Source organism: Anolis carolinensis, unplaced genomic scaffold (genome assembly GCF_035594765.1).
Source record: "Anolis carolinensis isolate JA03-04 unplaced genomic scaffold, rAnoCar3.1.pri scaffold_11, whole genome shotgun sequence".
NCBI classification, from domain to species: Eukaryota; Metazoa; Chordata; class Lepidosauria; order Squamata; family Dactyloidae; genus Anolis; species Anolis carolinensis.
Window position 1 is genome coordinate 15,156,269 of NW_026943822.1, and position 21,939 is coordinate 15,178,207.

General features: G+C 39.7%; 1 protein-coding gene across 1 annotated transcript in view; it reads left to right on the forward strand.

Moving 5' to 3' along the window:
* LOC100559952 (NAD(P) transhydrogenase, mitochondrial) overlaps positions 1 to 21,939 on the forward strand; it is a 49,854-nt gene that overhangs the window by 8,683 nt on the left and 19,232 nt on the right. Inside the window, exons 4-13 of the mRNA XM_008120866.2 lie at positions 120 to 337; positions 5,821 to 5,908; positions 6,966 to 7,054; positions 8,227 to 8,414; positions 9,775 to 9,908; positions 12,869 to 13,060; positions 15,206 to 15,359; positions 17,388 to 17,549; positions 19,701 to 19,811; positions 20,748 to 20,893. Coding sequence (XP_008119073.1) covers positions 120 to 337; positions 5,821 to 5,908; positions 6,966 to 7,054; positions 8,227 to 8,414; positions 9,775 to 9,908; positions 12,869 to 13,060; positions 15,206 to 15,359; positions 17,388 to 17,549; positions 19,701 to 19,811; positions 20,748 to 20,893 — 1,482 coding nt within the window. The remainder of the gene's footprint in view (positions 1 to 119; positions 338 to 5,820; positions 5,909 to 6,965; positions 7,055 to 8,226; positions 8,415 to 9,774; positions 9,909 to 12,868; positions 13,061 to 15,205; positions 15,360 to 17,387; positions 17,550 to 19,700; positions 19,812 to 20,747; positions 20,894 to 21,939) is intronic.

Genomic DNA, 21,939 nt, shown 5'->3' on the forward strand with positions numbered 1-21,939 from the left:
ATTCAAACTTATGAAATGCAAAGATTGTCTTAGACTAGAATAATTATCTGAGCAATCATGGGAGCTTGGAGATCCCAAGTATGAACAAATGGTAAAATATGGCATTTGTTTTCCCGAAGGTCAGAGCTCCTTCTTTCAATGAGGCATTGGGTGTGCACGAGGCGTCCCTCCTCAAGGAGAAAGCCACGCTCGTGAGCTTCATCTATCCGGCGCAGAACCCAGAACTCCTTGACAAGCTGACGCAACGCCAGGCCACCGTCTTGGCCATGGACCAAGTTCCTCGAGTCACTATTGCTCAAGGATATGACGCCTTAAGTTCCATGGCCAACATTGCAGGGTTGGAATTCACAGTCTCACTTCTATGTTGTTGTTTTTGTCCGTCTGCTTGCCTGTTTGCTTATTTAGAGCATGCATACTCCGCCATTCAGGCTTACAAATTGTTAATTTGTCAGAACTCTGTTCTCAGGCTTGCAATTTAACTTGGAGAGTGTTTATTGTTTTCTGCATACGCATGTACCCTCCTCATCCCCCATTTTTAAAAATCTCCCTTTAGAGCTGGAATGAGCAGTGTCTTGTTCCTGAGATATTGAAATCGATGACATTATCGCATGTGGCTTACAGCATGGGTTTGAAGCTCCTCAGCCATGAGTCAAATGGCATCACTTTGGAGTCACTCTAAACCAGGGGTCCTCAAACTTTTAAAGCAGAGGGCCGGTTCACAATCCTTCAGACTGTGGAGGGGCCGAATTATCATTTGGAAAAAAAACCGAACAAATTCCTATGCACACTGCACATGTCTTATTTGTAGTGCACAACAACAACAACAATGAAAGTACAATACAATATTTAAAAATGAAAACAATTGTAACCAACATAAACCTATCAGGATTTCAATGGGAAGTGTGGGCCTGCTACTGGCCAATGAGATAGTCAAGTTAATTAGGATTGTTGTTGTTGTTGTGTGCCTTCAAGTCATTTCAGACTTTGGGCAAGCCTAAGTCTAAAATTATTTATTTATTCATTTACTACATTTATTTATTATATTTATATCCCTCCCTTCTCACCCTGAAGGGGACTCAGAGCAGCTGTATGTACTTACAATATATGATATTATTAGCATAGCACAATATTAGCATTATATATTACTATATTGAACAATACCACTATACTGTAATATTATATGTAATATATAACATATAATTAATATTATTATATGGTATTATTATTATATTGTATAACATTATAATATTATAATCAATATTATATGTATATACAATATATTATAGTATTAAAATGATATAAAATATTATAAAACTGAGGGCGGGGGCCAGGTAAATGACCTTGGAGGGCCGCATCCGGCCCCCGGGCCTTAGTTTGGGGACCCCTGCTCTAAACCAATGATGGGCAACCTTTTGCACTTGGTGTGTCAAAATTCACCAAAAAAAACCTAGCATGACTGGGGTGGTGTGCCACTTCGAGAAAAAAACATAATTTCACAATATATATAGTTTAAATAACAAAAATATATAATTGTAATATATAACTGTATTTCATAAATCAAAAACTATTTACTATCAGTATTTCCATGTACAACAATCTATGGTACCGCTTGCAGTTTCCACACTGATTTCTCTCTATTGTAGTTCAATGTAGTCATGAATAATGAATAATATAATAATATAATAGTAATAATATAATAATATACTACAATAATAATAGAATAATAATAGAATGATTATATATGTGTGTGTGTGTGTGTGTGTGTATGTGTGTGTAATGTGCATAATTCCCATGGAGTAAACAACAAAACCACTGGACCAAATCACACCAAATTTGGCCACAAAAGACATTAGTCATCCAATCAATCTGCATGCGGCAGCGTGTCAGCAAAAATGGCTAGGCGTGTCAGTGCTGACACGCGTGTCATAGGTTGGCCATCACTGCTCTAAACTGTCTTCAACTGATTTCAAAGGAGTACTTTTCAAAAATACCCTGGTTTTAGGTACTGAAATCTGCGTTCTAAGTGCTATTAGGTGGTGCAGTAATCCAAAAGCGCTTCCGCAGTGAATTTGGAGATACAATAGAGTCTCACTTATCCAAGCTAAACGGACCAGCAGAACATTGGATAAGCGAATATCTTGGATAATAAGGAGGGATTAAGAAAAAGCCTATTAAACATCAAAATAGGTTATGATTTTACAAATTAATCACCAAAACATCATGTTATACAACAAATCTGACAGAAGAAGTAGTTCATTACACATTAATGCTATGTAGTAATTACTGTATTTAGGAATTTAGCACCAAAATATCACAATGCATTGAAAACATTGACTACAAAAATGCGTTGGATAATCCAGAACGTTGGATAAGTGAGACTCTACTGTAATGGTTTAATCAGAGTTGGACAACCTTATCTTAAATTTGAGCTTTCAAAAACTTTTAACCTACTGATGCTTCAATTAATGTAATTTTATTGGTATCTGTTTTTATTTCTGAAATTTACCACTCTCGGCTTATACTGGAGTCAATGTTTTCCTAGTTTTTTTGTGGTAAAATTAGGTGCCTCGGCTTATATTCGGGTCGGCTTATACTCAAGTATATACGGTATTCTGCAAAATTGCTGATGAGAGGCGGAGTGTCAACCACTTCTCTTCATGGGGAGTATTTATCGAAAGAAACTTGCAAGAAGGAGTAGCCTGGGCTATACTTAAAGCGAATAGCACTTAATGACTATCAGATTTCATTGGTTCTGTCCAAATATCTGTTGGGAATGTTTTTCTATTTTTTTCCCTTTTAGTATGTCCCAAGCACCTCCCGCAATATGGGACCAGCATGCTTTTTGCGTGGAATTCCAGGCACCGAAGAGCCAGACAGAGTCTCCTTGGGTGTGCTGGATATGGCAGGCAGCCTTCGATGATTCAGTGAACAAGTGGTTTATAAGCAATCTTACACATTTTAAATGTCTCCTTTATTAAAACAAACATCATATGGTTCAACTTTATTTATCGCAAGGCTGGGCAAGAGGTGGAAAAAAGAGGGCTCAAAAGGCAGAGGAATAACACATCTGTTCTGAGAACGGCACCGTAAGAGGAAAGATAACCTCTCAGCTTGTATCAAAATCTGCTGAAATACAGGTTGACGCTGACATACAGTAGAGTCTCACTTATCCAACACTCGCTTATCCAACGTTCTGGATTATCCAATGCATTTTTGTAGTCAATGTTTTCAATATATCATGATATTTTGGTGCTAAATTTGTAAATACAGTAATTACTACATAGCATTACTGCGTATTGAACTACTTTTTCTGTCAAATTTGTTGTATAACATGATGTTCGGGTGCTTAATTTGTAAAATCATAACCTAATTTGGCATTTAATAGGCTTTTCCTTAATCTCTCCTTATTATCCAACATATTCACTTATCCAAGGTTCTGCCGGCCCGTTTATGTTGGATAAGTGAGACTCTACTGTAATAGTATTTTAAAATGCTCGCTCCAACAATATAAACCCCGCTTGCCTAGTTTCCAACAGACCTCACAACCTCTGAGGATGCCTGCCATAGATGTGGGCGAAACATCAGGAGAGAATGCTCCTGGAACATGCCCAGAAAATTCGCAACAACCCAATTAGGAAAATAATAACTTTTCTAAAGAAATAATAAAACAAACCTGAAATAAATATCACAAATATCAGATTTAAACCAAAGGGGTGGAGCCCTTGGTAGTGCAGTGGATTAAACCACTGAGCTGCCGAACTTGCTGACCGAAAGGTTGGTGGTTCGAATCTAGGGTGAGCTCCCGCTGTTAGCCCCAGCTTCTGCCAACCAAGCAGTTGGAAAACATGCAAATGTGAGTAGATCAATAGGTACCACTCTGGCGGGAAGGTAATGCTGCTCCATGCAGACTTTGAAGGTGTCTACGGACAACGCCGGCTCTTTGTCTTAGAAATGGAGATGAGCACCAACCTCCAGAGTTGGACATGACTAGACTTAATGTCAGGGGAAAACCTTTACTTTTACCTTTTATCAAAGGTGTACTAAGGCTGAAGAGATTACACCGGATTTAGCATCTCCCAAGCATGCATTGCGTGAAAGATTCAGCCACTTTCTTTGAATCTGGAGATGGCCAGCCTGCCCTGGTGTTTCTATTGAAATTGATTCCGATTGTGATGGAGTGGGTTGAATTCCAAAGCGTTTCAAGATGCAGCCTGTGTGTGTACATAATTGGTATGGCGTTTAAATTAGTTTGTTAAGCCTTTAGAACAAAACAAGAGAGAAAGATCTCAACTACTTTGAAATGAGGTCCAAATGCGAATTGGTTCAGAATGTGTTTATTCTTGAATAAAGCGATTGACCCCAAGGATTTTGGCTCATGGCGCAGGGAGCAGGATACAAAGATTTCAATTGTCCATATATTCCTCCCATTTAAATCGATGAGATTTGCTTCTTTCTGAGCATATAGGATTAGGTGCAGCTGAGTTGTGAGTTGTTAAAAAAAGCACAATGGATGTAAAGAGATTGGAAAACTTAAGCCCCTTCTACACTACTATATAAAATCTAGAGTATCCACTTTGAACTGGATTATATGGCAATGTAGATTCATATAATCCTGTTTAAGGCAGATAATCAGGGAGCCCTTGGTGAGCTGCTGAACTTGCTGACTGAAAAGTTGGCGGTTCGAATCCAGGGAGTGGGGTGAGCTCCCACTGTTATTCACAGCTTCTGCCAACCTAGTAGTTCGAAAACATGCAAATGTGAGTAGATCAATAGGTACCGTTTAGACGGGAAGGTAATGGCGCTCCATACAGTCATGCCGGCCACATGACCTTGGAGGTGTCTATGGACGACACAGGCTCTTCAGCTTAGAAATGGAGATGAGCAACAACCCCCAGAGTCGGACACGACTAGACTTAACGTCAGGGGAAAACTTTTACCTTAATCTGGATTACCTGCTTTGATAATCTTTCAGGCAATCTCCCACAGTGCTATCTTTTTACAATACTATGTCAACAATTTATTAGTAATGTTTGTAATGGTGGAAAATTTGAACCAATTTTAGTAGATTTAACTGTTGCATTGGTGCAAATATGGCAGGGTGGCTTTAAATGTTTACACGAGCCTTGGATTTCTCTGTCAGTGAATTAAGACAGAAACATACATGACAGAATGGAAACACTTTTGTGCATAAGCCATTGGTTGCCCGGTTTACGGATAAAGGCAAATGCATGTATTACTTGTGGCTAGGGATAATTGTGGGAAAACTCTCATTGGTTCAAGTCGGAAGCATGCTTTGTGCTCGAGTGTGTGGGAGTTGTGTAGTTTAAAGAAAAATCTTAAAACTGACTCAACACCATCTTACTTGAAAGCTATTTTAGGCAGGATCGACACTGCCCTATGTCCCATCATCTTATCCCAGATTATTTGAACTGGATTGTATGAGTTGACACTGCCAGGTAAACTGGGATAATCTGGGACCAAATCCTGGGATACAGGGCAGTGTAGAAGGGGTCTGTGTCACATCCCAAATACTTCCGGATACTCACATCTCAAATTATTCTTCTACTAGATACTTGAAAAAAATATGCACCGATAAAAACTGTTGTGACCGTTGCGTGTATTTCTACACTTAGACAATTTAATAGCTGGAGATGCTCTATAGTAGTTGTTTGTTGTCTTAGGGTGTTTATTAAATCTTTGGTTGCTTTTTGTATTTATGTTGCCTGTTGCAATTAAATCAAAATGCCTATTGCCGAACCAAACTGTTTTAACTTTCTCTGTCGGTCCCTTTGTCATTCCCTCTCCCTTCCATCCTTGCAGGTACAAGGCCGTCGTCCTGGCAGCCAACCACTTTGGAAGGTTTTTTACTGGGCAAATTACTGCAGCAGGAAAAGTCCCTCCGGCAAAGGTATATATTGTCCCAATGTTTTGTGTAGTAAGAGCCTGCAATGGGATTGTGGGTCCAACCATGGCAATTGTGGATTATAAAACCAGTTGTCATTCCACTTTTGCCCACTTTCTGGTCTCAAGCATTTTGGATAAGGGTTTCTTAGGTAAAGATAAAGGTTTTCCCCTGACATTAAGTCTATTTGTGTCCGACTCTGGGGGTTGGTGCTCATCTCCATTTCTAAGCCAAAGAGCCGGCGTTGTCCATAGACACCTCCAAGGTCATGTGGCCGGCATTATTTATTATTTATTTACAGTATTTATATTCCGCCCTTCTCACCCCGAAGGGGACTCAGGGCAGATCACAATGTACATATATGGCAAACATTCAATGCCATTAGACAAACAACACAGACAGACAGACAATGAGGCTATTTAACTTCCCAGCTTCTGGTTTTGTGAGGGTATGCTTGATTCCGGCCACAGGAGGAGCTGCTGCTTCATCATCCACTGTGACGATGAGTCCTTTTTGATGGAGTACTTCCTCATCCGGTGTTGTAAATCAGTTAAATTAGCCTCCCCGCATAAGCGGTCCTTAAATTTTCCTACTTGACAGATGCAACTGTCTTTCAGGTTGCTTAGGTCAACAACAAGCAGGGCTATTTTTTTATTTTAATTGTCGGGTGCTCACTCCGACATGGGCTGGCCTCGAACTCATGACCTCTTGGTCATAGTGATTTATTGCAGCTTGCTATTAACCAGCCTGCACCATTACTGCATGGAGCGCCGTTACCTTCCCACCAGAGCTGTACCTATTGCATGTTTTCGAACTGCTAGGTTGTCAGAAGCTGGGGCTAACAGCAGGAGCTCACCCCACTCCCTGGATTCGAACTGCCGACCTTTCGGTCAGCAAGTTCAGCAGCTCAGCGGTTTAACCTGAGCCTGCCATAAAGAAGTGACTCTCATAAGCTCTGGTCCTTAATCATGTGAGAGACGTTGGGCTAATAAGTGAGGTTGAGCATGAACTCAAAGAGGCACCCACTGCTATTAAAGTGGATTCGTATTGTTTTCCATTCTAGATGCTCATCATCGGCGGAGGAGTAGCTGGCTTAGCTGCAGCTGGCGCAGCTAAATCAATGGGAGCTATTGTCAGGGGATTTGATACCAGGTACAGTAGTCACACAGACTCAGAAATTATGTTTTCTTCTGTTGCTGTTGTTGTTGTTGTTGTTGTTGTTGAAATGTGATGTGGATTTTATGGCAGTGTAAACTCATAATCTGTTGGAAATTACAACCTTCTTCAAGCCTCCTCTAGTAATTTGTTAATCTATGGTTCTGTTTGCTTACTGTTTTGTATGTATGTTCTGGTATGCAGCTTCTTTTGCTCTATGTTTCCTGAGAGGTTGTGGGAGGGGCTGCAGACCACATGATCTGATCTGAGACTGCTCAGAACTCAGACTCGATTCGACTTTGGGACTGCTTAGACAAACACTTGTTTGCTGTTGATTGTAAGAAAGATGCCCTGTGCCATCTGCACAGAGAAACTATCTCAAACCTATCTGTAACTGGAATGATAAGCTTTGAACCTGTGTTATGCCGAACACATGAAGGTAGTGAGTAAACCAAATATTTTACCAAAGTCTACTTTATTTTTGTCTCTTGAGTGCGTGACATAAAACTAGTTGTTTTATGGGAGAGTAGACACATTTTTGGGCAACTGAGAAACACTTCTGTAGCACTGCTATTTTATGCACTGGCATATTTTCTGTTCATAACAGATTATCAGATTATCAGTCTAACAACTGAAGCCAATTGCCTTGCATATTACATTTGGTTGTATACCATATGAAAAGATTATACTCAAATGGGTTTTTGGCTCTTCTCTGAAAGATCAAACTTTTCCAAAAGGTTATGATCTCCAAATGGTTAAGAACGCCATTTTCCAAAATGATCTATTTCAGATGCAGAAACTGGATTATACAGCGGTGACTGTAGATCTCGCCTAAGACACTTTTTCCCATTAAGGAGGCTTCAAAAACAGGGTGCTCTTTAGATTTGAAAGGTGGTTTTTGGCTTGCAGATGAAGCCTTATATTCAATGATGGCTTAGATTCAATGAAATACAGTAATAAAATAAACTGAATGTATGATTATGTTGTGGGACTAGTCATCACCTTGCAATCCAAAATGTGTTAGTCTAAATCTAAAGCTCAAACAATAACGGACCTTCTTTGATTCACACACATAGTATTGACGTCGACTAAACTACTTCTGGTCATTGACTGGAAAGAAAACCCTAATTTAATCAAAGTCTATTGAATCCTCCCAACTTTGTTTGCAGGCCAGCAGCTTTGGAGCAGTTCAAGTCCCTCGGTGCAGAACCTTTAGAAGTCAGTGTCGCTGAAGCTGGAGAAGGTGTTGGAGGTTATGCCAAAGAGATGTCCAAGGATTTCATTGAGGCAGAAATGGCATTGTTTGCCAAACAGTGTAAAGAGGTGGATATCATTATTAGCACTGCTCTTATTCCAGGTACTGTACTGATTTGTAGCGATTGTAGATGACGTTCACAGAGGGGGCTGCGGATGAGTTCGGAAATCTGGTCTGGGGTGGCATTTGGCTGTGCCATGGGTGCCAAGCAAATTCCACTATGAATTCCTCCTCTTGGTTCTTTACAAATTGCAGAAAATTTGGAGGGTGGAAATTGACATGAGACACAAGATAACTCCCAGAGCAGGGAAAGCACAAAAATCCAGAGTTTTACCATAACTGGGGCATAATTTTGTCTCTTAACTAGATGAGGAGTCCATTCATTCCGATTGTTTTTAATCCTGCAACACATACTGTTATTGTTTTAGTTATAGTTGAGAAACTGGATTTTAAAACTTCAGCTTTGGTGAAAACTCACTATTGGGGAGCTTGGAACTGTAACTGTAATAATTGCTTTTCAAAAGTTACTTTCTTTGCTTGAATGTTTCCCTTTCCTTGTGCTCTTTGGGATATATAAAGAACGTGAAGGTGTGGTTCCTGTTTCCCCTTTCATTCCAGGCTTTATATATTGGAGAATGAAAGCAGTCAGCATAAGAGATAAAGGAAGCTGTGAATGACATACAGTAGTCTCACTTATCCAACATAAATGGGCCGGCAGAACGTTAGATAAGCGAATATGTTGGATAATGAGAGATTAAGAAAAAGCCTATTAAACATCAAAATAGGTTATGATTTTACAAATTAAGCACCAAAACATCATGTTATACAACAAATCTGGCAGAAAAAGTAGTTCATTACACATTAATGCTATGTAGTAATTACTGTATTTAGGAATTTAGCACCAAAATATCACAATGCATTGAAAACATTGACTACAAAAATGCATTGGATAATCCAGAACGTTGGATAATTGAGACTCTACTGTAGTTTTCTTTGAATGTTGGCTTTGAGTTGTGATATAAAACCTTGTTATTCTAATAGTTTAATTATAATACATATTAAACACATGTAGACAAAGTGTTCCACCATATACGAATAAGAATAAGAATACTGTAAGCACCATGCAGTTATTCCCTGTTATTGTTGATCGTAAGTACGACTCATGCTAATCTAGTGGCTTTGTTGGCAAATGCTCAAGCAGAGTGATATGGTAACTTCTGATTGCAAATGGTTAGTTAACGTCATAGCTATTGCCATCATATTTTTGTTGTGAAGTATGTAGAGAGGTGCTTGCAGAAGCTTTCACTTCAAGCGCCGTAACAACCTGCCTGGGTTTGGATATTGTTCTTTCTGAATTGGCGCATGGGATCCATTGATGTTTTACTCCCAGCTCAGTCTTAGCCTTTTAAAAAGAAGTTGCAAGAAACAGAGGTTTAGTTTCTTCTCTTTCTATTCCCAACAGGGAAAAAGGCTCCCATCCTTATCACTAAGAATATGGTGGAATCCATGAAAGACGGGTCTGTGGTTGTTGACCTTGCGGCTGAAGCCGGTGGCAACGTGGAAACCACCCATCCTGGAGAGTTGCACATCCATAAGGTTTGCACAGAGCCTGCTTTAGCCTTTTAAACCATTGTCTGACTTTATTCACATCCTGTGGCTTGTAGGCACACATTTTTGGGACTATAGCCCTTTCCTTTTTAGCACTCACTCAAGTGGAATGGATATAGGCAGGAATGAACTGCAGAAAATACCAACATTGACGATGCTCTGTGCAACAATCTAAAAAACACATAGCAAGCCAAAAGGCGGCACTTATGCCTGCATATTCTAACCATACTTCCTTAAAATACAGCCTTTTGTACCTTCACCCAGAACAAATTCACATGAATTACAGTAGAGTCTCACTTATCCAAGCTAAACGGGCCGGCAGAATCTTGGATAAGTGAATATCTTGGATAATGAGGGATTAAGGAAATTTAACATCAAATTAGGTTATGATTTTACAAATTAAGCACCAAAACATCATGTTATACAACAAATTTGAGAGAAAAAGAAGTTCAATATGCAGTAATGTTATGTTGTAATTACTGTATTTACATATTTAGCACCAAAATATCATGATATATTGAAAACTGACTACAAACATGCATTGGATAATCCAGAACCTTGGATCAGCGGCACACAAAAACAATCCTAATTTTTTACTATTTCATCATAGTCCGACCCTCCAACAGTCTGAGGGACTGTGAATCGGCCCTCCACTTAAAAAGTTTGAGGCGAAAGAAATTGTACTCATCTTATTTCCCTGGTTAGTTTCTTATTCCTAAGGGTACTTCCTCCCATCTCTTTGTAGGCCAAAATGCCTGATGCTTTACAAATATGCAAGTAAACAAGTAGAGAAATTTCAAACAAAGGGTGCCAGCGCTTGAGCGGAAAGAAAGAATGATAAGCACGGCCAAACCATAGGCTCGGCTGCATTCCTTTCAGGCCTGGGTGTGCCCATTCTGTCTTGCGCACTAAAGTGTGGCAGAGCCTCTTTCATGCTGCTCAGAAGTGATGGCACCGCCGACGGAAATATTACCCAAATACAGCTCCCGTTTCAACAGTGATGGTTCTACATTTGTGTAAGCATGGCTGTAAACATAGCTGTATACATAACAGCCCTTGAAAATCAGCCCCAGACTGTTCGGGTGTCTAACATAAATATGGAAAACTGATATTGCTCTTTATGTCACCAACATCTCTGTTTGCAGTGACTGCACCGAATTACACTGACCAATACTCATTTAGATGTCTCAAATGTTAGCTCTGTTTCTGGGTATATTTGACTTGCTGATTCCAAAAGTGGTACTAGTGAGGAGAGGAGAGAATGCTTTTGGAACATGGCCATACTGTCCTTAAAACTCACAGCTATCCACACAGAACATTTTTCATTGGGTTTTGTTATAAATTGGAAATGTAGGAATCTCCTAGAGAAAAAGTGAAAAATATATTCCAGATAAAACTTGGGAAACAGTGCCTGGCTTTGCCGATTAAGAGGTTGCAGGAGGCATAGTCCCAAAAAGTAATTTTTCTGAGCTCTGCACCTTTCAGCTAACTTTATTTACTGCAGAGATTACTCATTACTATGGAGCAGTGAATGTATTCGATATATTTATTATTTCTTTCCTTCAGTCCTTAAGTATTTTTTCTACATGTAGGATAATAATAATAATAATAATAATAATAATAATAATAATAATACTTTATTTTTCTATCCCGCCACCATCTCCCCAGAGGGACTTGGGGCGGCTAACATAGGGCGATGCCCAAAACAAAACAGAATAAATAGGATAGGCTGAAACCAGTCTGTTATTGGGGTCACAGTGGTGCAATGGTTAAACCACTAAGTTGCAGAAAGGACATTACCTCGGTGCATGGTAATGTTTTATTATTGTATATTGGTTTTTATGATGTTTTAAATGTTTTTAGTTTTTAATGCCTTTTGTATTGTATTGTTGATGTGATAGCACTGTGTTGCCAATTTGTAAGCCGCCCTGAGTCCCCCAGGGGAGAAGGGCAGAGTAGAAATACCGGAAATAAATAATAATAATAATAAATAACTTGCTGACCAGAAGGTCAGCAGTTCAAATCCGCTGGACAGGGTGAGCTCCCATTGTTAGCCCCAGCTTCTGCCAACCTAGCAGTTTGAAAATGTGAGTAGATCAATAGGTACCACTTTGGCAAGAAGGTAATGGCACTCCATGCAGTCATGCCGGCCACATGACCTAGGAGACGTCTACAGACAACGCTGGCTCTTTGGCTTAGAAATGGAGATGAGCACCATTCCCCCGGAGTCAGACTCAACTAGATTTAATGTCAAGGGGAAACCTTTACCTTTACTAATCTGTTATATAGCAGGAGTCCTGTTCTTCTTTATCTTGAGTTATTGCAGAGTTAAAGCCTTATATGATCGACATAAAAGGCTTTGGGATATCCTTCCCCAGTTTATAGTCAGACTATATCTCCCATCATCCCCACTGATTTGGCCAAAAGTCATGGAAAATGGAATTAACATATCCAGAGGTTATCAGGGCAGGACAAAAAAAAAATCCCATTTTATTGCAAGAGAGATGATCCAAAACGGCCTGTTGTTTCTCAGGATCAGTCCGAAAGCAATTAATTTGGGAAGCACATCATGTAACGCTGAGAGCATCAAGTGACCAAGAGGTGTTTTCAGACTTTTGAAAATGTACTCATGAAATCAGCACCACATGGCGAGCCGTTATAGCTTGTTCCCTGAATGGCCTCCTAGCTTTTTGTCTTCTTCTTTCTAACTGGCTTGCTGTCAAAAAATGAAGCCTCCCCGCACTCCCAAGAATCAGAGCAAGCTGTTTCATGTCAAAGGCAACCCTTCCATTTGTATCCATAAGGCACGTCCACAGCGATGTGCAAAGCTTGATTTACTGGTACCTATAAAACTCACACCAGTTCGGCACACAAAAACATGGTGCAAAGCTTCAAGAGATAAAAGAAAAGAGTTTTTCAATGCCTGTGTGTTTCATTTCCATCCTCAGGGCGTGGTGCACATTGGTTACACAGACTTGCCAAGCCGAATGGCTACCCAGGCCAGTAGCCTTTACTCAAACAACATCTTGAAGTTATTAAAAGCCATTTCTCCCGACAAAGAATATTTTTCCTTTGAGCCGAAGGATGATTTTGATTACGGGACTCTTGATCACGTAATCCGGGGGACGGTGGTCATGAAGGTAAGTCCTCCCACCCATCTAAAGGGACTTCGATAAATTGGTTTATCAAAAGTATGAGGAATAATGTGAGCGTTCCCACCTGGTTCTTCACTTGAGGCATGATCCAGATTTGCAGCTGACATTGCAACACGCTTTCCATTTCTGTCCATTTGAACAATGGATCGGACAGCCTGTCTGTCTTGGTGCATTGTACATAATGCTATTCATATATATATATATGAAGTTTATAAGCAACTCTCACATTTCTTGTTACAATAATAATTCTCTTTTTCACCATATAATAAAAAACATACATGAAGTCAGGGTATTGGGGGGGGGGACGGGGAGAAAGGGTAGGTAACTTTGACATAAAGGGAAACATTGACATAAAAAATGAATGACAATATTGAAACAACAGAAAAAAAACAAAAAAAACAAAAACAAATGGACATTCTGACAGAAAGAATTAAATTAGGACATAAAATAACAGATTGGTCAAGAGTCAAGGACTTCCTAGAGAAGCAACGAACACCATTAATTATAGAATCAATATGAGAAGTCAGTAATATAATGATACTTATAAACATAAAAGACAGAAGGCAGGAACTATATAAGACGGATATGAAACATGCCTGAAAGGAATGAATTGGAAGGCAAATACTTTTTTAAAATATATATTTCTTTTTTCTTCTTCTTCTTTTTCTTATCCCCCTCTATATTTGTTTTCTTTTTTCTCCTTCTTCTTTTTTTCCCTTTCTTCTATCTTTCCTATGCCCACTATCGTTCTCACTCTTTCTATATACAGAAACACTTAATAAAAACATTTAAAAAAAACAAAAAACAAAACAAAAACAAAAACAGAAACAAAAAGACCCACAACAACAGCTTGGGATATACATGTATACAGTTGCTTTAATGTCCTTGTTACTTCCAGAGCTCTGGATATGGTCCTTTTGTTTTATTTTTCCTGTCCTTTAGTTTTGTAGTTACACATATTTAACTACTTTTATTTTATGTTGTTATCCCCTGGAATTTCCTTACTCAAACTTTATACAACAGTTAATTTTCTCTTTTTGCAAGTATTCGATCATAGGTTTCCAATCTGTTTTGTTTTCTAGAGGTCTATCCTGTGCTAGTTTTTGTGTTAATATATCCATATTCATCACATCCATTATTTTAATGAGCCATTTCTCCATACTGGGTGTATCTTCAGATTTCCATAGTTGTGCCAGCACTATTCTCGCAGCTGTGGTGAGATAGAATATTAGTCTGTCTGTATTTTTATCTATCTGTTTATCAATAATCCCTAATAAAAAAACTTTCTGGTTTGAATTCAATTTTTTTTTTACAATTTTTGTCATCATTGTATGTATTTTTTGCCAATTTTTTTTGTATCTTCTTACACTCCCACCACATATGTAGAAAGGTGCCTGTGTGCTTACCACATTTCCAACATGTTCCTTGGGTTTTAACTCTGCTAATTTTAGCGAGCTTATTTGGTGTCAAGTACCACTTGTGGAACATCTTGTACCAGTTTTTTCTTATTTCCGCCGCATAGGCCCACCTTAGTTTTTTTACCCATATCTCCTCCCATTGGCATAACTGTATTGTGTGCCCTATCGCTCTGGCCCATTTTATCATTACTTCTTTTATATGATCTTCCTCCAGAGCCCAGGTCAGTAATTGTTTGTATAGTATTCTTAACAACCCCTATGAGGAGCGGCTTAAAGAGCTGGACATGTTTAGCCTGCAGAAGAGAAGGCTGAGAGGAGACATGATGAGGGTCAAGTATACATAAGTGAAGGGAAGTCATAGGGAGGAGGGAGCAAGATTGTTCTGTGCTGCCCTGGAGACTAGGACGCAATGGAAGAATGGCTTCAAACTACAGGAAAGAAGGGAGATTCCACCTGAAAGGAAAGGAGATTCCTCACTGTGAGAGCTGTTCAGCATTGGAACTCTCTGCCCCAGAGTGTGGTGGAGGCTCTTTCTTTGGAGACCTTTAAAAACTTCCCATAATGTTGCATCTCTCTGGAGAATATTTGTGTGATGCATTTGCAGTTGGAGATAAGTGTTTTTTGTCTACACTGATGCAGAAAAATTGGCTTTGCAACAATATGGACAGATTTCTGTATCTTATCTTGTATCTTGCATCTTCTCCCTAAACAGGAAGGAAAAACAATATTTCCAGCTCCTTTACCTAAAACGTTGCCACCGACTGCTCCTGCGAAACCAAAAACTGTCCAGGAACTAGAGGCTGAGAAACAAGCTTCGCTTTCCCCATTTAGGAAGACAATGACCTCTGCCGGAGTGTATACAACAGGTATTTCAAAGGGGGATGTCCTTTATTTAGCAGGATCATGGAGGAAATAATAGCAGGAAGAAAATATATAGAGTAGAGTTTCACTTATGCAACATAAACGGGCCAACAGAATGTTGTGGTACTTGAGGCATAAGTTCCAATGAATCATTTGGGCCACATAGTTGTGCCTCTGTTTGTAGTCTGTCTGTGCAATTTTTTTAAAGCAGCTGAGGATATGATCCATGGTTTCATCGGTTTCCTTGCACATTATTATTATTATTATTGTTATTATTATTCACTTTATTTATATTCTGCTTTTCTCCCCGCCGAGGGGACTCAAAGCAAATTACAGCATATAAACAGACACAGGCAAATGTTCAATACCTTGTTACAATCATATACATTGAGACACACAAACAAAGGCAGGGACTTCTTCTTTCATTTCTGGTTTCTGGAAACAGTGCTCATCTCTGCCTCTGCGGAGGTGCTTTTCTCCATTTTCAAGCCGAGGAGCTTGCGTTGTCACCTCCTGGTTGTATGGATGGCAAAATTACTTAGAGTGCCTCTTTTGCCTTTTTCTGCCGAAGCGGTACCTATTGATCTACTCACATTTGCATTTTTTCGAACTGTTAGGTTGTCAGAAGCTGGGGCTAACAGCGGGAGCTCCCTGGAATCAAACCACGACCTTTCGGTCAGCAAGTTCGGTGGCTCAGCGATATGCACCACTGATATGCATATCTTCAAGCAATCCTCTTTTTCTTAAAGCGAGCTTGCTTGATTTCAGTCTTGAGTAACAAGGGAGTGGAGCACGAAATCTTTTAGCGCGGGTGATGAAATACATTATTCCTACCATATGTTTGACCACAGGTTTGGTACATTCTTTCCCGGGAATAGAGGGGGAAACCTGGGCTTCAAAGGATGTTCACATCCATGGCCTTGGAATGTGGGATGGCTCCAGAGCCCACGCCGGAAAGACGCCCGATACTTTATGGATATTGGCAAAAAGTTAATGATACCACCAAAGCATCTTCAAGGACAGAGCTTTTCGATAGGACTCCTAGCATTCCCGACCTGTATGGCTTGGCTTGCTGAAGGATTTTGGGAGTTGTAGTCCACAAAAGTAACTTTTCCGAGTCCCTCCACATAATAATACTCAACAGATGAGCAAGGTCGTTGCAGTTTCTTTTCTTAAAGTATTGCTATTGCGCCTGTGTGTGTGGTCTGCCTGACTTAACAATTTTCAGATGCTACAATAGAAACTTTTCCTACCAAGCAAGTAAAGAAGTCAATTGGGAATTATTACCATTTTTTTTTCATTTTGTTGCTCTGGCCTTTGATGATATGCTGAAAATGAAATACTTAAAATCTCAGAGATTTTATTTGTTGGCATTTCCGGATCTGGATCCCAAAAGTAGGATTGAACAGACAATTTGGCTCAATGAATTCTCTCCCAGGCGAGTCTCCATTCTGGGGGGAAAGTGGAATTCGTATTATGTCTATAAAACTCTATATCAAAAGACTGTTCCTGCTCCCTTTCCCATTGTTTTCTGAACCAAATACTAGTGGAAATAGGAGTGTGGATCTGGCCTATTCATGAATTTAGAAGGAGCCTCCGGTGGCCTAGGGGATAAAAGCCTCGAGACTTGAAGGTTGGGTTGCTGACCTGAAGGCTGCCAGGTTCGAATCCCAACCGGGGAGAGCGCGGATGAGCTCCCTCTATCAGCTCCAGCTCCATGTGAGGACATGAGAGAAGCCTCCCACAAGGATGGTAAAACATCAAAACATCCGGGCGTCCCCTGGGCAACGTCCTTGCAGACGGCCAATTCTCTCACTCCAGAAGCAACTGACACAGAAATTTTTTTTAAGAAAAGTTTCTTTTTTGACTGCTCCAATAATTCTTCATTTGACATGGCAGAAATCCTCCAAGCAGATGGATTCTGGGAGCTGTAATCCAAAAAAAATTTAGTGTTCCAAGCCATACTATTGGCTTATTTGAGATGAAAATGTCTTACGATTCTCCTGAGAGTTCTGTGTTTCTTTCTCTTTCAGGCCTCACCTCAATTTTAGGGCTGGGTCTCGTGTCTCCGAATGCAGCTTTTACCCAAATGGTGACTACCTTTGGACTTGCTGGAATAGTTGGCTACCATACCGTTTGGGGAGTCACACCTGCTCTTCACTCTCCTTTAATGTCAGTCACAAATGCTATTTCTGGTAAGTCTGGATTCTTGCACTCTTGTATCTCTCTGTTGCACTGAGGACATCTTTTCACCCAACACCACAGCACACCAGAGTCCAGTAGTAATAACTACAAACTTGAGAACTTGAACTTGAGAGCAGAGACAGGAGAGCCATCCCTATGGCAATGTTGGCTCCTCTAGCTCTCCTTAATATAAGCTTGAGCAAGTAGCCATGAGATCATTTCCAACGCACCTGGGCTTCAAGGTCCTCTCATGGACTCTCTCTAATTAGTCTATTTTTCACTACTTCCATTCTCAAGCCTAAACTAGCTTCTCGTGAAAACTCTCCATCAGCTGAAGGCCATTTCTCAAGGGCAGGGGTCCTCAAACTTCTTAAGTGGAGGGCCGACTCACAGTCCCTCAGTCTGCTGGAGGGCTGGACTATGATGAAATAGTCCAAAATTAGGATTGTTGTTGCTGTGTGCCTTCAGGCCATTTCAGACTTAGGTCAACCCTAAGTCTAAAGTTAAGGACAGAGGCCAGGTCAATGACCTTGGAGGGCCGCATCCGGCTCATGGGCCCCTGATCTAGACGATCTCCTAAGACCATAGGTAAGCGAAGAGACTTCCAAAGACCATCTAGATGGTCTCATAAGACCATAGGTAAGGAAAGGGACTCTCAAAGGCCATCAAGATGATCTCATCAGTCCATCAGAAGACCATAGATAAGGAAAGGGGCCCTCAAATACCATCTAGATGGTTTCATAAGGCCATAGGTAAGGAAAGGGGGCCATCTATACAATCATATAAAACCATAGGTAAGGAAAGGGCCCATCAAAGGCCATCTAGACAGTCTCATAGGACCACAAGTAAGGAAAGTGACCTCCTAAAGCAGCGATGGCCAACCTATGACACGCATGTCAGCACTGACACGCCTAGCCACATTTGCTGACACACTGGTGCATGCAGATTGATTGGATGACTAATGTCTTTTGTGGCCAAATTTGGTGTGATTTTGTCCAGTGGTTTTGTTGTTTACTCCATGGGAATTATGCATATAATAATAATATATTATTATTATTATTATTATTATTATTATTATTATTATTATTATTATATCATTCTATTATTATTCTATTATTATCATATTATTACTGTTATATTATTATTATTATTATTATATTATTCATTATTCATGACTACATTGAAACTAAAATAGAGAGAAATCAGTGTGGAAACTGCAAGAGGTACCATAGATTGTTGTACATGGAAATAATGGTAGTAAATAGTCTTTGATTTATTAAATACAGTTATATATTACAATTATAGGTAAAGGTTTTCCCCTGACGTTAAGTCCAGTCATGTCTGACTCTGGGGGTTGGTGCTTATCTCCATTTCTAAGCCGAAGAGCCGGCATTGTCCATAGACACCTCCAAGGTCATGTGGCCGGCATGACTGCATGGAGCGCCATTACCTTCCCACCGGAGTGGTACCTATTGATCTACTCACATTGGCATGTTTTCGAACTGCTAGGTTGGCAGGAGCTGGAGCTAACAGCGGCCGCTCACACCGCTCCCGGGGTTTGAACCTGGGAGCTTTTGGTCTCCAGCTCAGTGCTTTTACACACTCCGCCACCGGGGCTCCTTATTATAATATTACAATTATACATTTTTGTTATTTAAACTATACATATTGAGAAATTATGGTTTTTTTTCTCCAAGTGACACACCACCCAAGTCATGCTAGGTTTTTTGACACACCAAGTGCAAAAGGTTACCCATCATTGGCCTAGAGAACTCCGTGTTTTTTAAAGGTCTCTAAGATTTTGCCATTTGCCACTCTGTTCAAAGAAGGGGATGATTCCTTTTTTTGATAAGAGAGAATTTGCCACCATTTTTATATCTCTATGAAAATACAGTATTGGTTAAGCAGTTTATAACGGCAATTAGCAAACAGGCTGTGCCTGCTAATATCCTTTCGCAATGAGGAAAAGCTTCAGTCCCCAAAGTACTTTCCTAGCCCACTTTCTCAGAAGATGAGCAGTGATATGTTGGCAATTCCACTAATTGACTGTGTTCAACTGCAACAGGAAACATCTGCTACATAAAACAAGAATTTTTGAGACAAGATTGAGACAATGGTGCATTTTTGGTAATGTTATAAAGTCTATTTGGTTTTTCCTCCAGGACTCACTGCTGTGGGTGGTTTGGTGCTGATGGGGGGAACATACCTTCCTTCCAGCGTACCACAGACATTGGCTTTGCTGGCGGCATTTGTTTCATCTGTCAATATTGCAGGTACAGCTTTATTCATCCATGCACTTTGCTCTGTGTTTGCTTTCATCATTTGTGCCAGCTCTTGGACCATCATTCTAGAATGGTTCTGGCATTTTAAAAACAATAACTGTCGAATATTAAAACAATTTTTGTACACTGTCAGGTCTCTTCCTCACACAAAATGTTCAACAAGCAAAGTAATGAAATTGACAAGGCAGAAGCTGAGCAATAGTCAGTTCCAGGCCCTGCACCATAGAGTTTATCAGAGAAAAGAATTAAGAATATTCGTCTTTGGATATCTATATCTATGTCTATATCCAGTGATACAGTAGAGTCTCACTTATCCAACATAAACGGGCTGGCAGAATGTTGGATAAGCGAATATGTTGGATAATAAGGAGAGATTAAGAAAAACCTATTAAACATCAAAATAGGTTATGATTTTACAAATTAAGCACCAAAACATCATGTTATACAACAAATTTGACAGAAAAAGTAGTTCATTACGCATTAATGCTATGTTGTAATTACTGTATTTATGAATTTAGCATCAAAATGTAATGATATATTGAAAATATTGACTACAAAAATGAGTTGGATAATCCAGAACGTTGGATAAGTGAGACTCTACTGTATATAATAATAATAATAATAATAATAATAATTATTATTATTATTATTATTATTATTATTATTATTATATAACAACAACAACAACAACAACAACAATAATATTCATCTGTAATCAAATACATGGTCTCCCAAAGGACAGAAATTGAAAGTTATAGGCAGAAAGAGTGAATGTGAAAACACAAAGAAACAGAAAACTGCACAAATGATATGTTGTAAAGAATGGCATACAAACTACCCTGGATGGTCAGTGTTCCCATATTCTCATTTTTGTTGCACTTACATCTTCATTTTCATTGTAACCGTGTTTCTTTTTAATCCTAATAGGTGGTTTCTTAATTACACAGCGAATGCTGGATATGTTTAAGCGCCCAACAGATCCACCTGAATTTAACTATCTGTACCTCCTCCCCGGCTCCGTCTTTGTTGGAGGATATGGCGCATCTCTTCTCAGCGGATACAGCATTGAGCAGGTGAGACATAATTTCTGGTTTTTCTCTGTTCACATGATTATACAGCCACCTCTTCACATGCACAGGGCCCCTAACCTCTGTGAACGTGTAGAGGCAACTGTATAGCACTATTGTAATAGTTACAGTTGAATAATAGCAGTACGTGTGAAAAAGATCTTGGAGTCCTCGTGGACAGGAAGGTGAACATGAGCCAACAATGTGATGCAGCAGCTTAAAAAGCCAATGGGATGTTGACCTGTATAAATAGGAGTCTAATGTCTACATCCAGGGAAGTCATGCTCCCCCTCTATTCTGCCTTGTTCAGACCACACCTGGAATCACACTGTGTCCAATTCTGTCGCAATGTTGTCTCCTTGCAAGTATGTTATACGTTTGCATTTAGAAATAACTGATACTTTCCAAGCATAGGGAATTCCCCACCTGTTCTGTATAAATGCCCACCCATTCGGGGATTTCAAAGCATCTTGATGTATCGAAAGTACACCAAAAAACTAGAGAGAGCGCAACCTGACCAAATGATCTCACCAACTTGGTATCTTCAAAATGTGTTTGAACTGGTGGTCTGCAGTTCTTCCACCTATCAAAGCTGAAACCTTTTAAAATAAGACTCGGAGTGAAAGAAATATCTCCAGCGAGGATGCTCTAGTTTGGTAGTTTTAATCTTGAGCTAATCAGTCCTTTCTTTTATTGCTTTCTTCAAGTGCAAACACAATAGGGATCCATCCACCAATCGGTCTATTCCTCTATTTATATCCCAGAGTAAAGACTTTTTGTATATATTTCAGATTTCAATATTAATGTCAAAAATACGTAGTATGATTTTGCATAGGATTTGTGCTACATTAGAACAGTAAAGACAAATATCACTTAAGTAAAATAAACATTGGAGCCTCCGGTGGCACATTGAGTTAAAGCGCTGAGCTGCTGAACTTGAAGACCAAAAGGTCCCAGGTTCAAATCCGGGGAGCGGAGTGAGCGCCCGCTGTTAGCTCCAGCTTCTGCCAACCTAGCAGTTTGAAAACATGCAAAGGTGAGTAGATCAATAG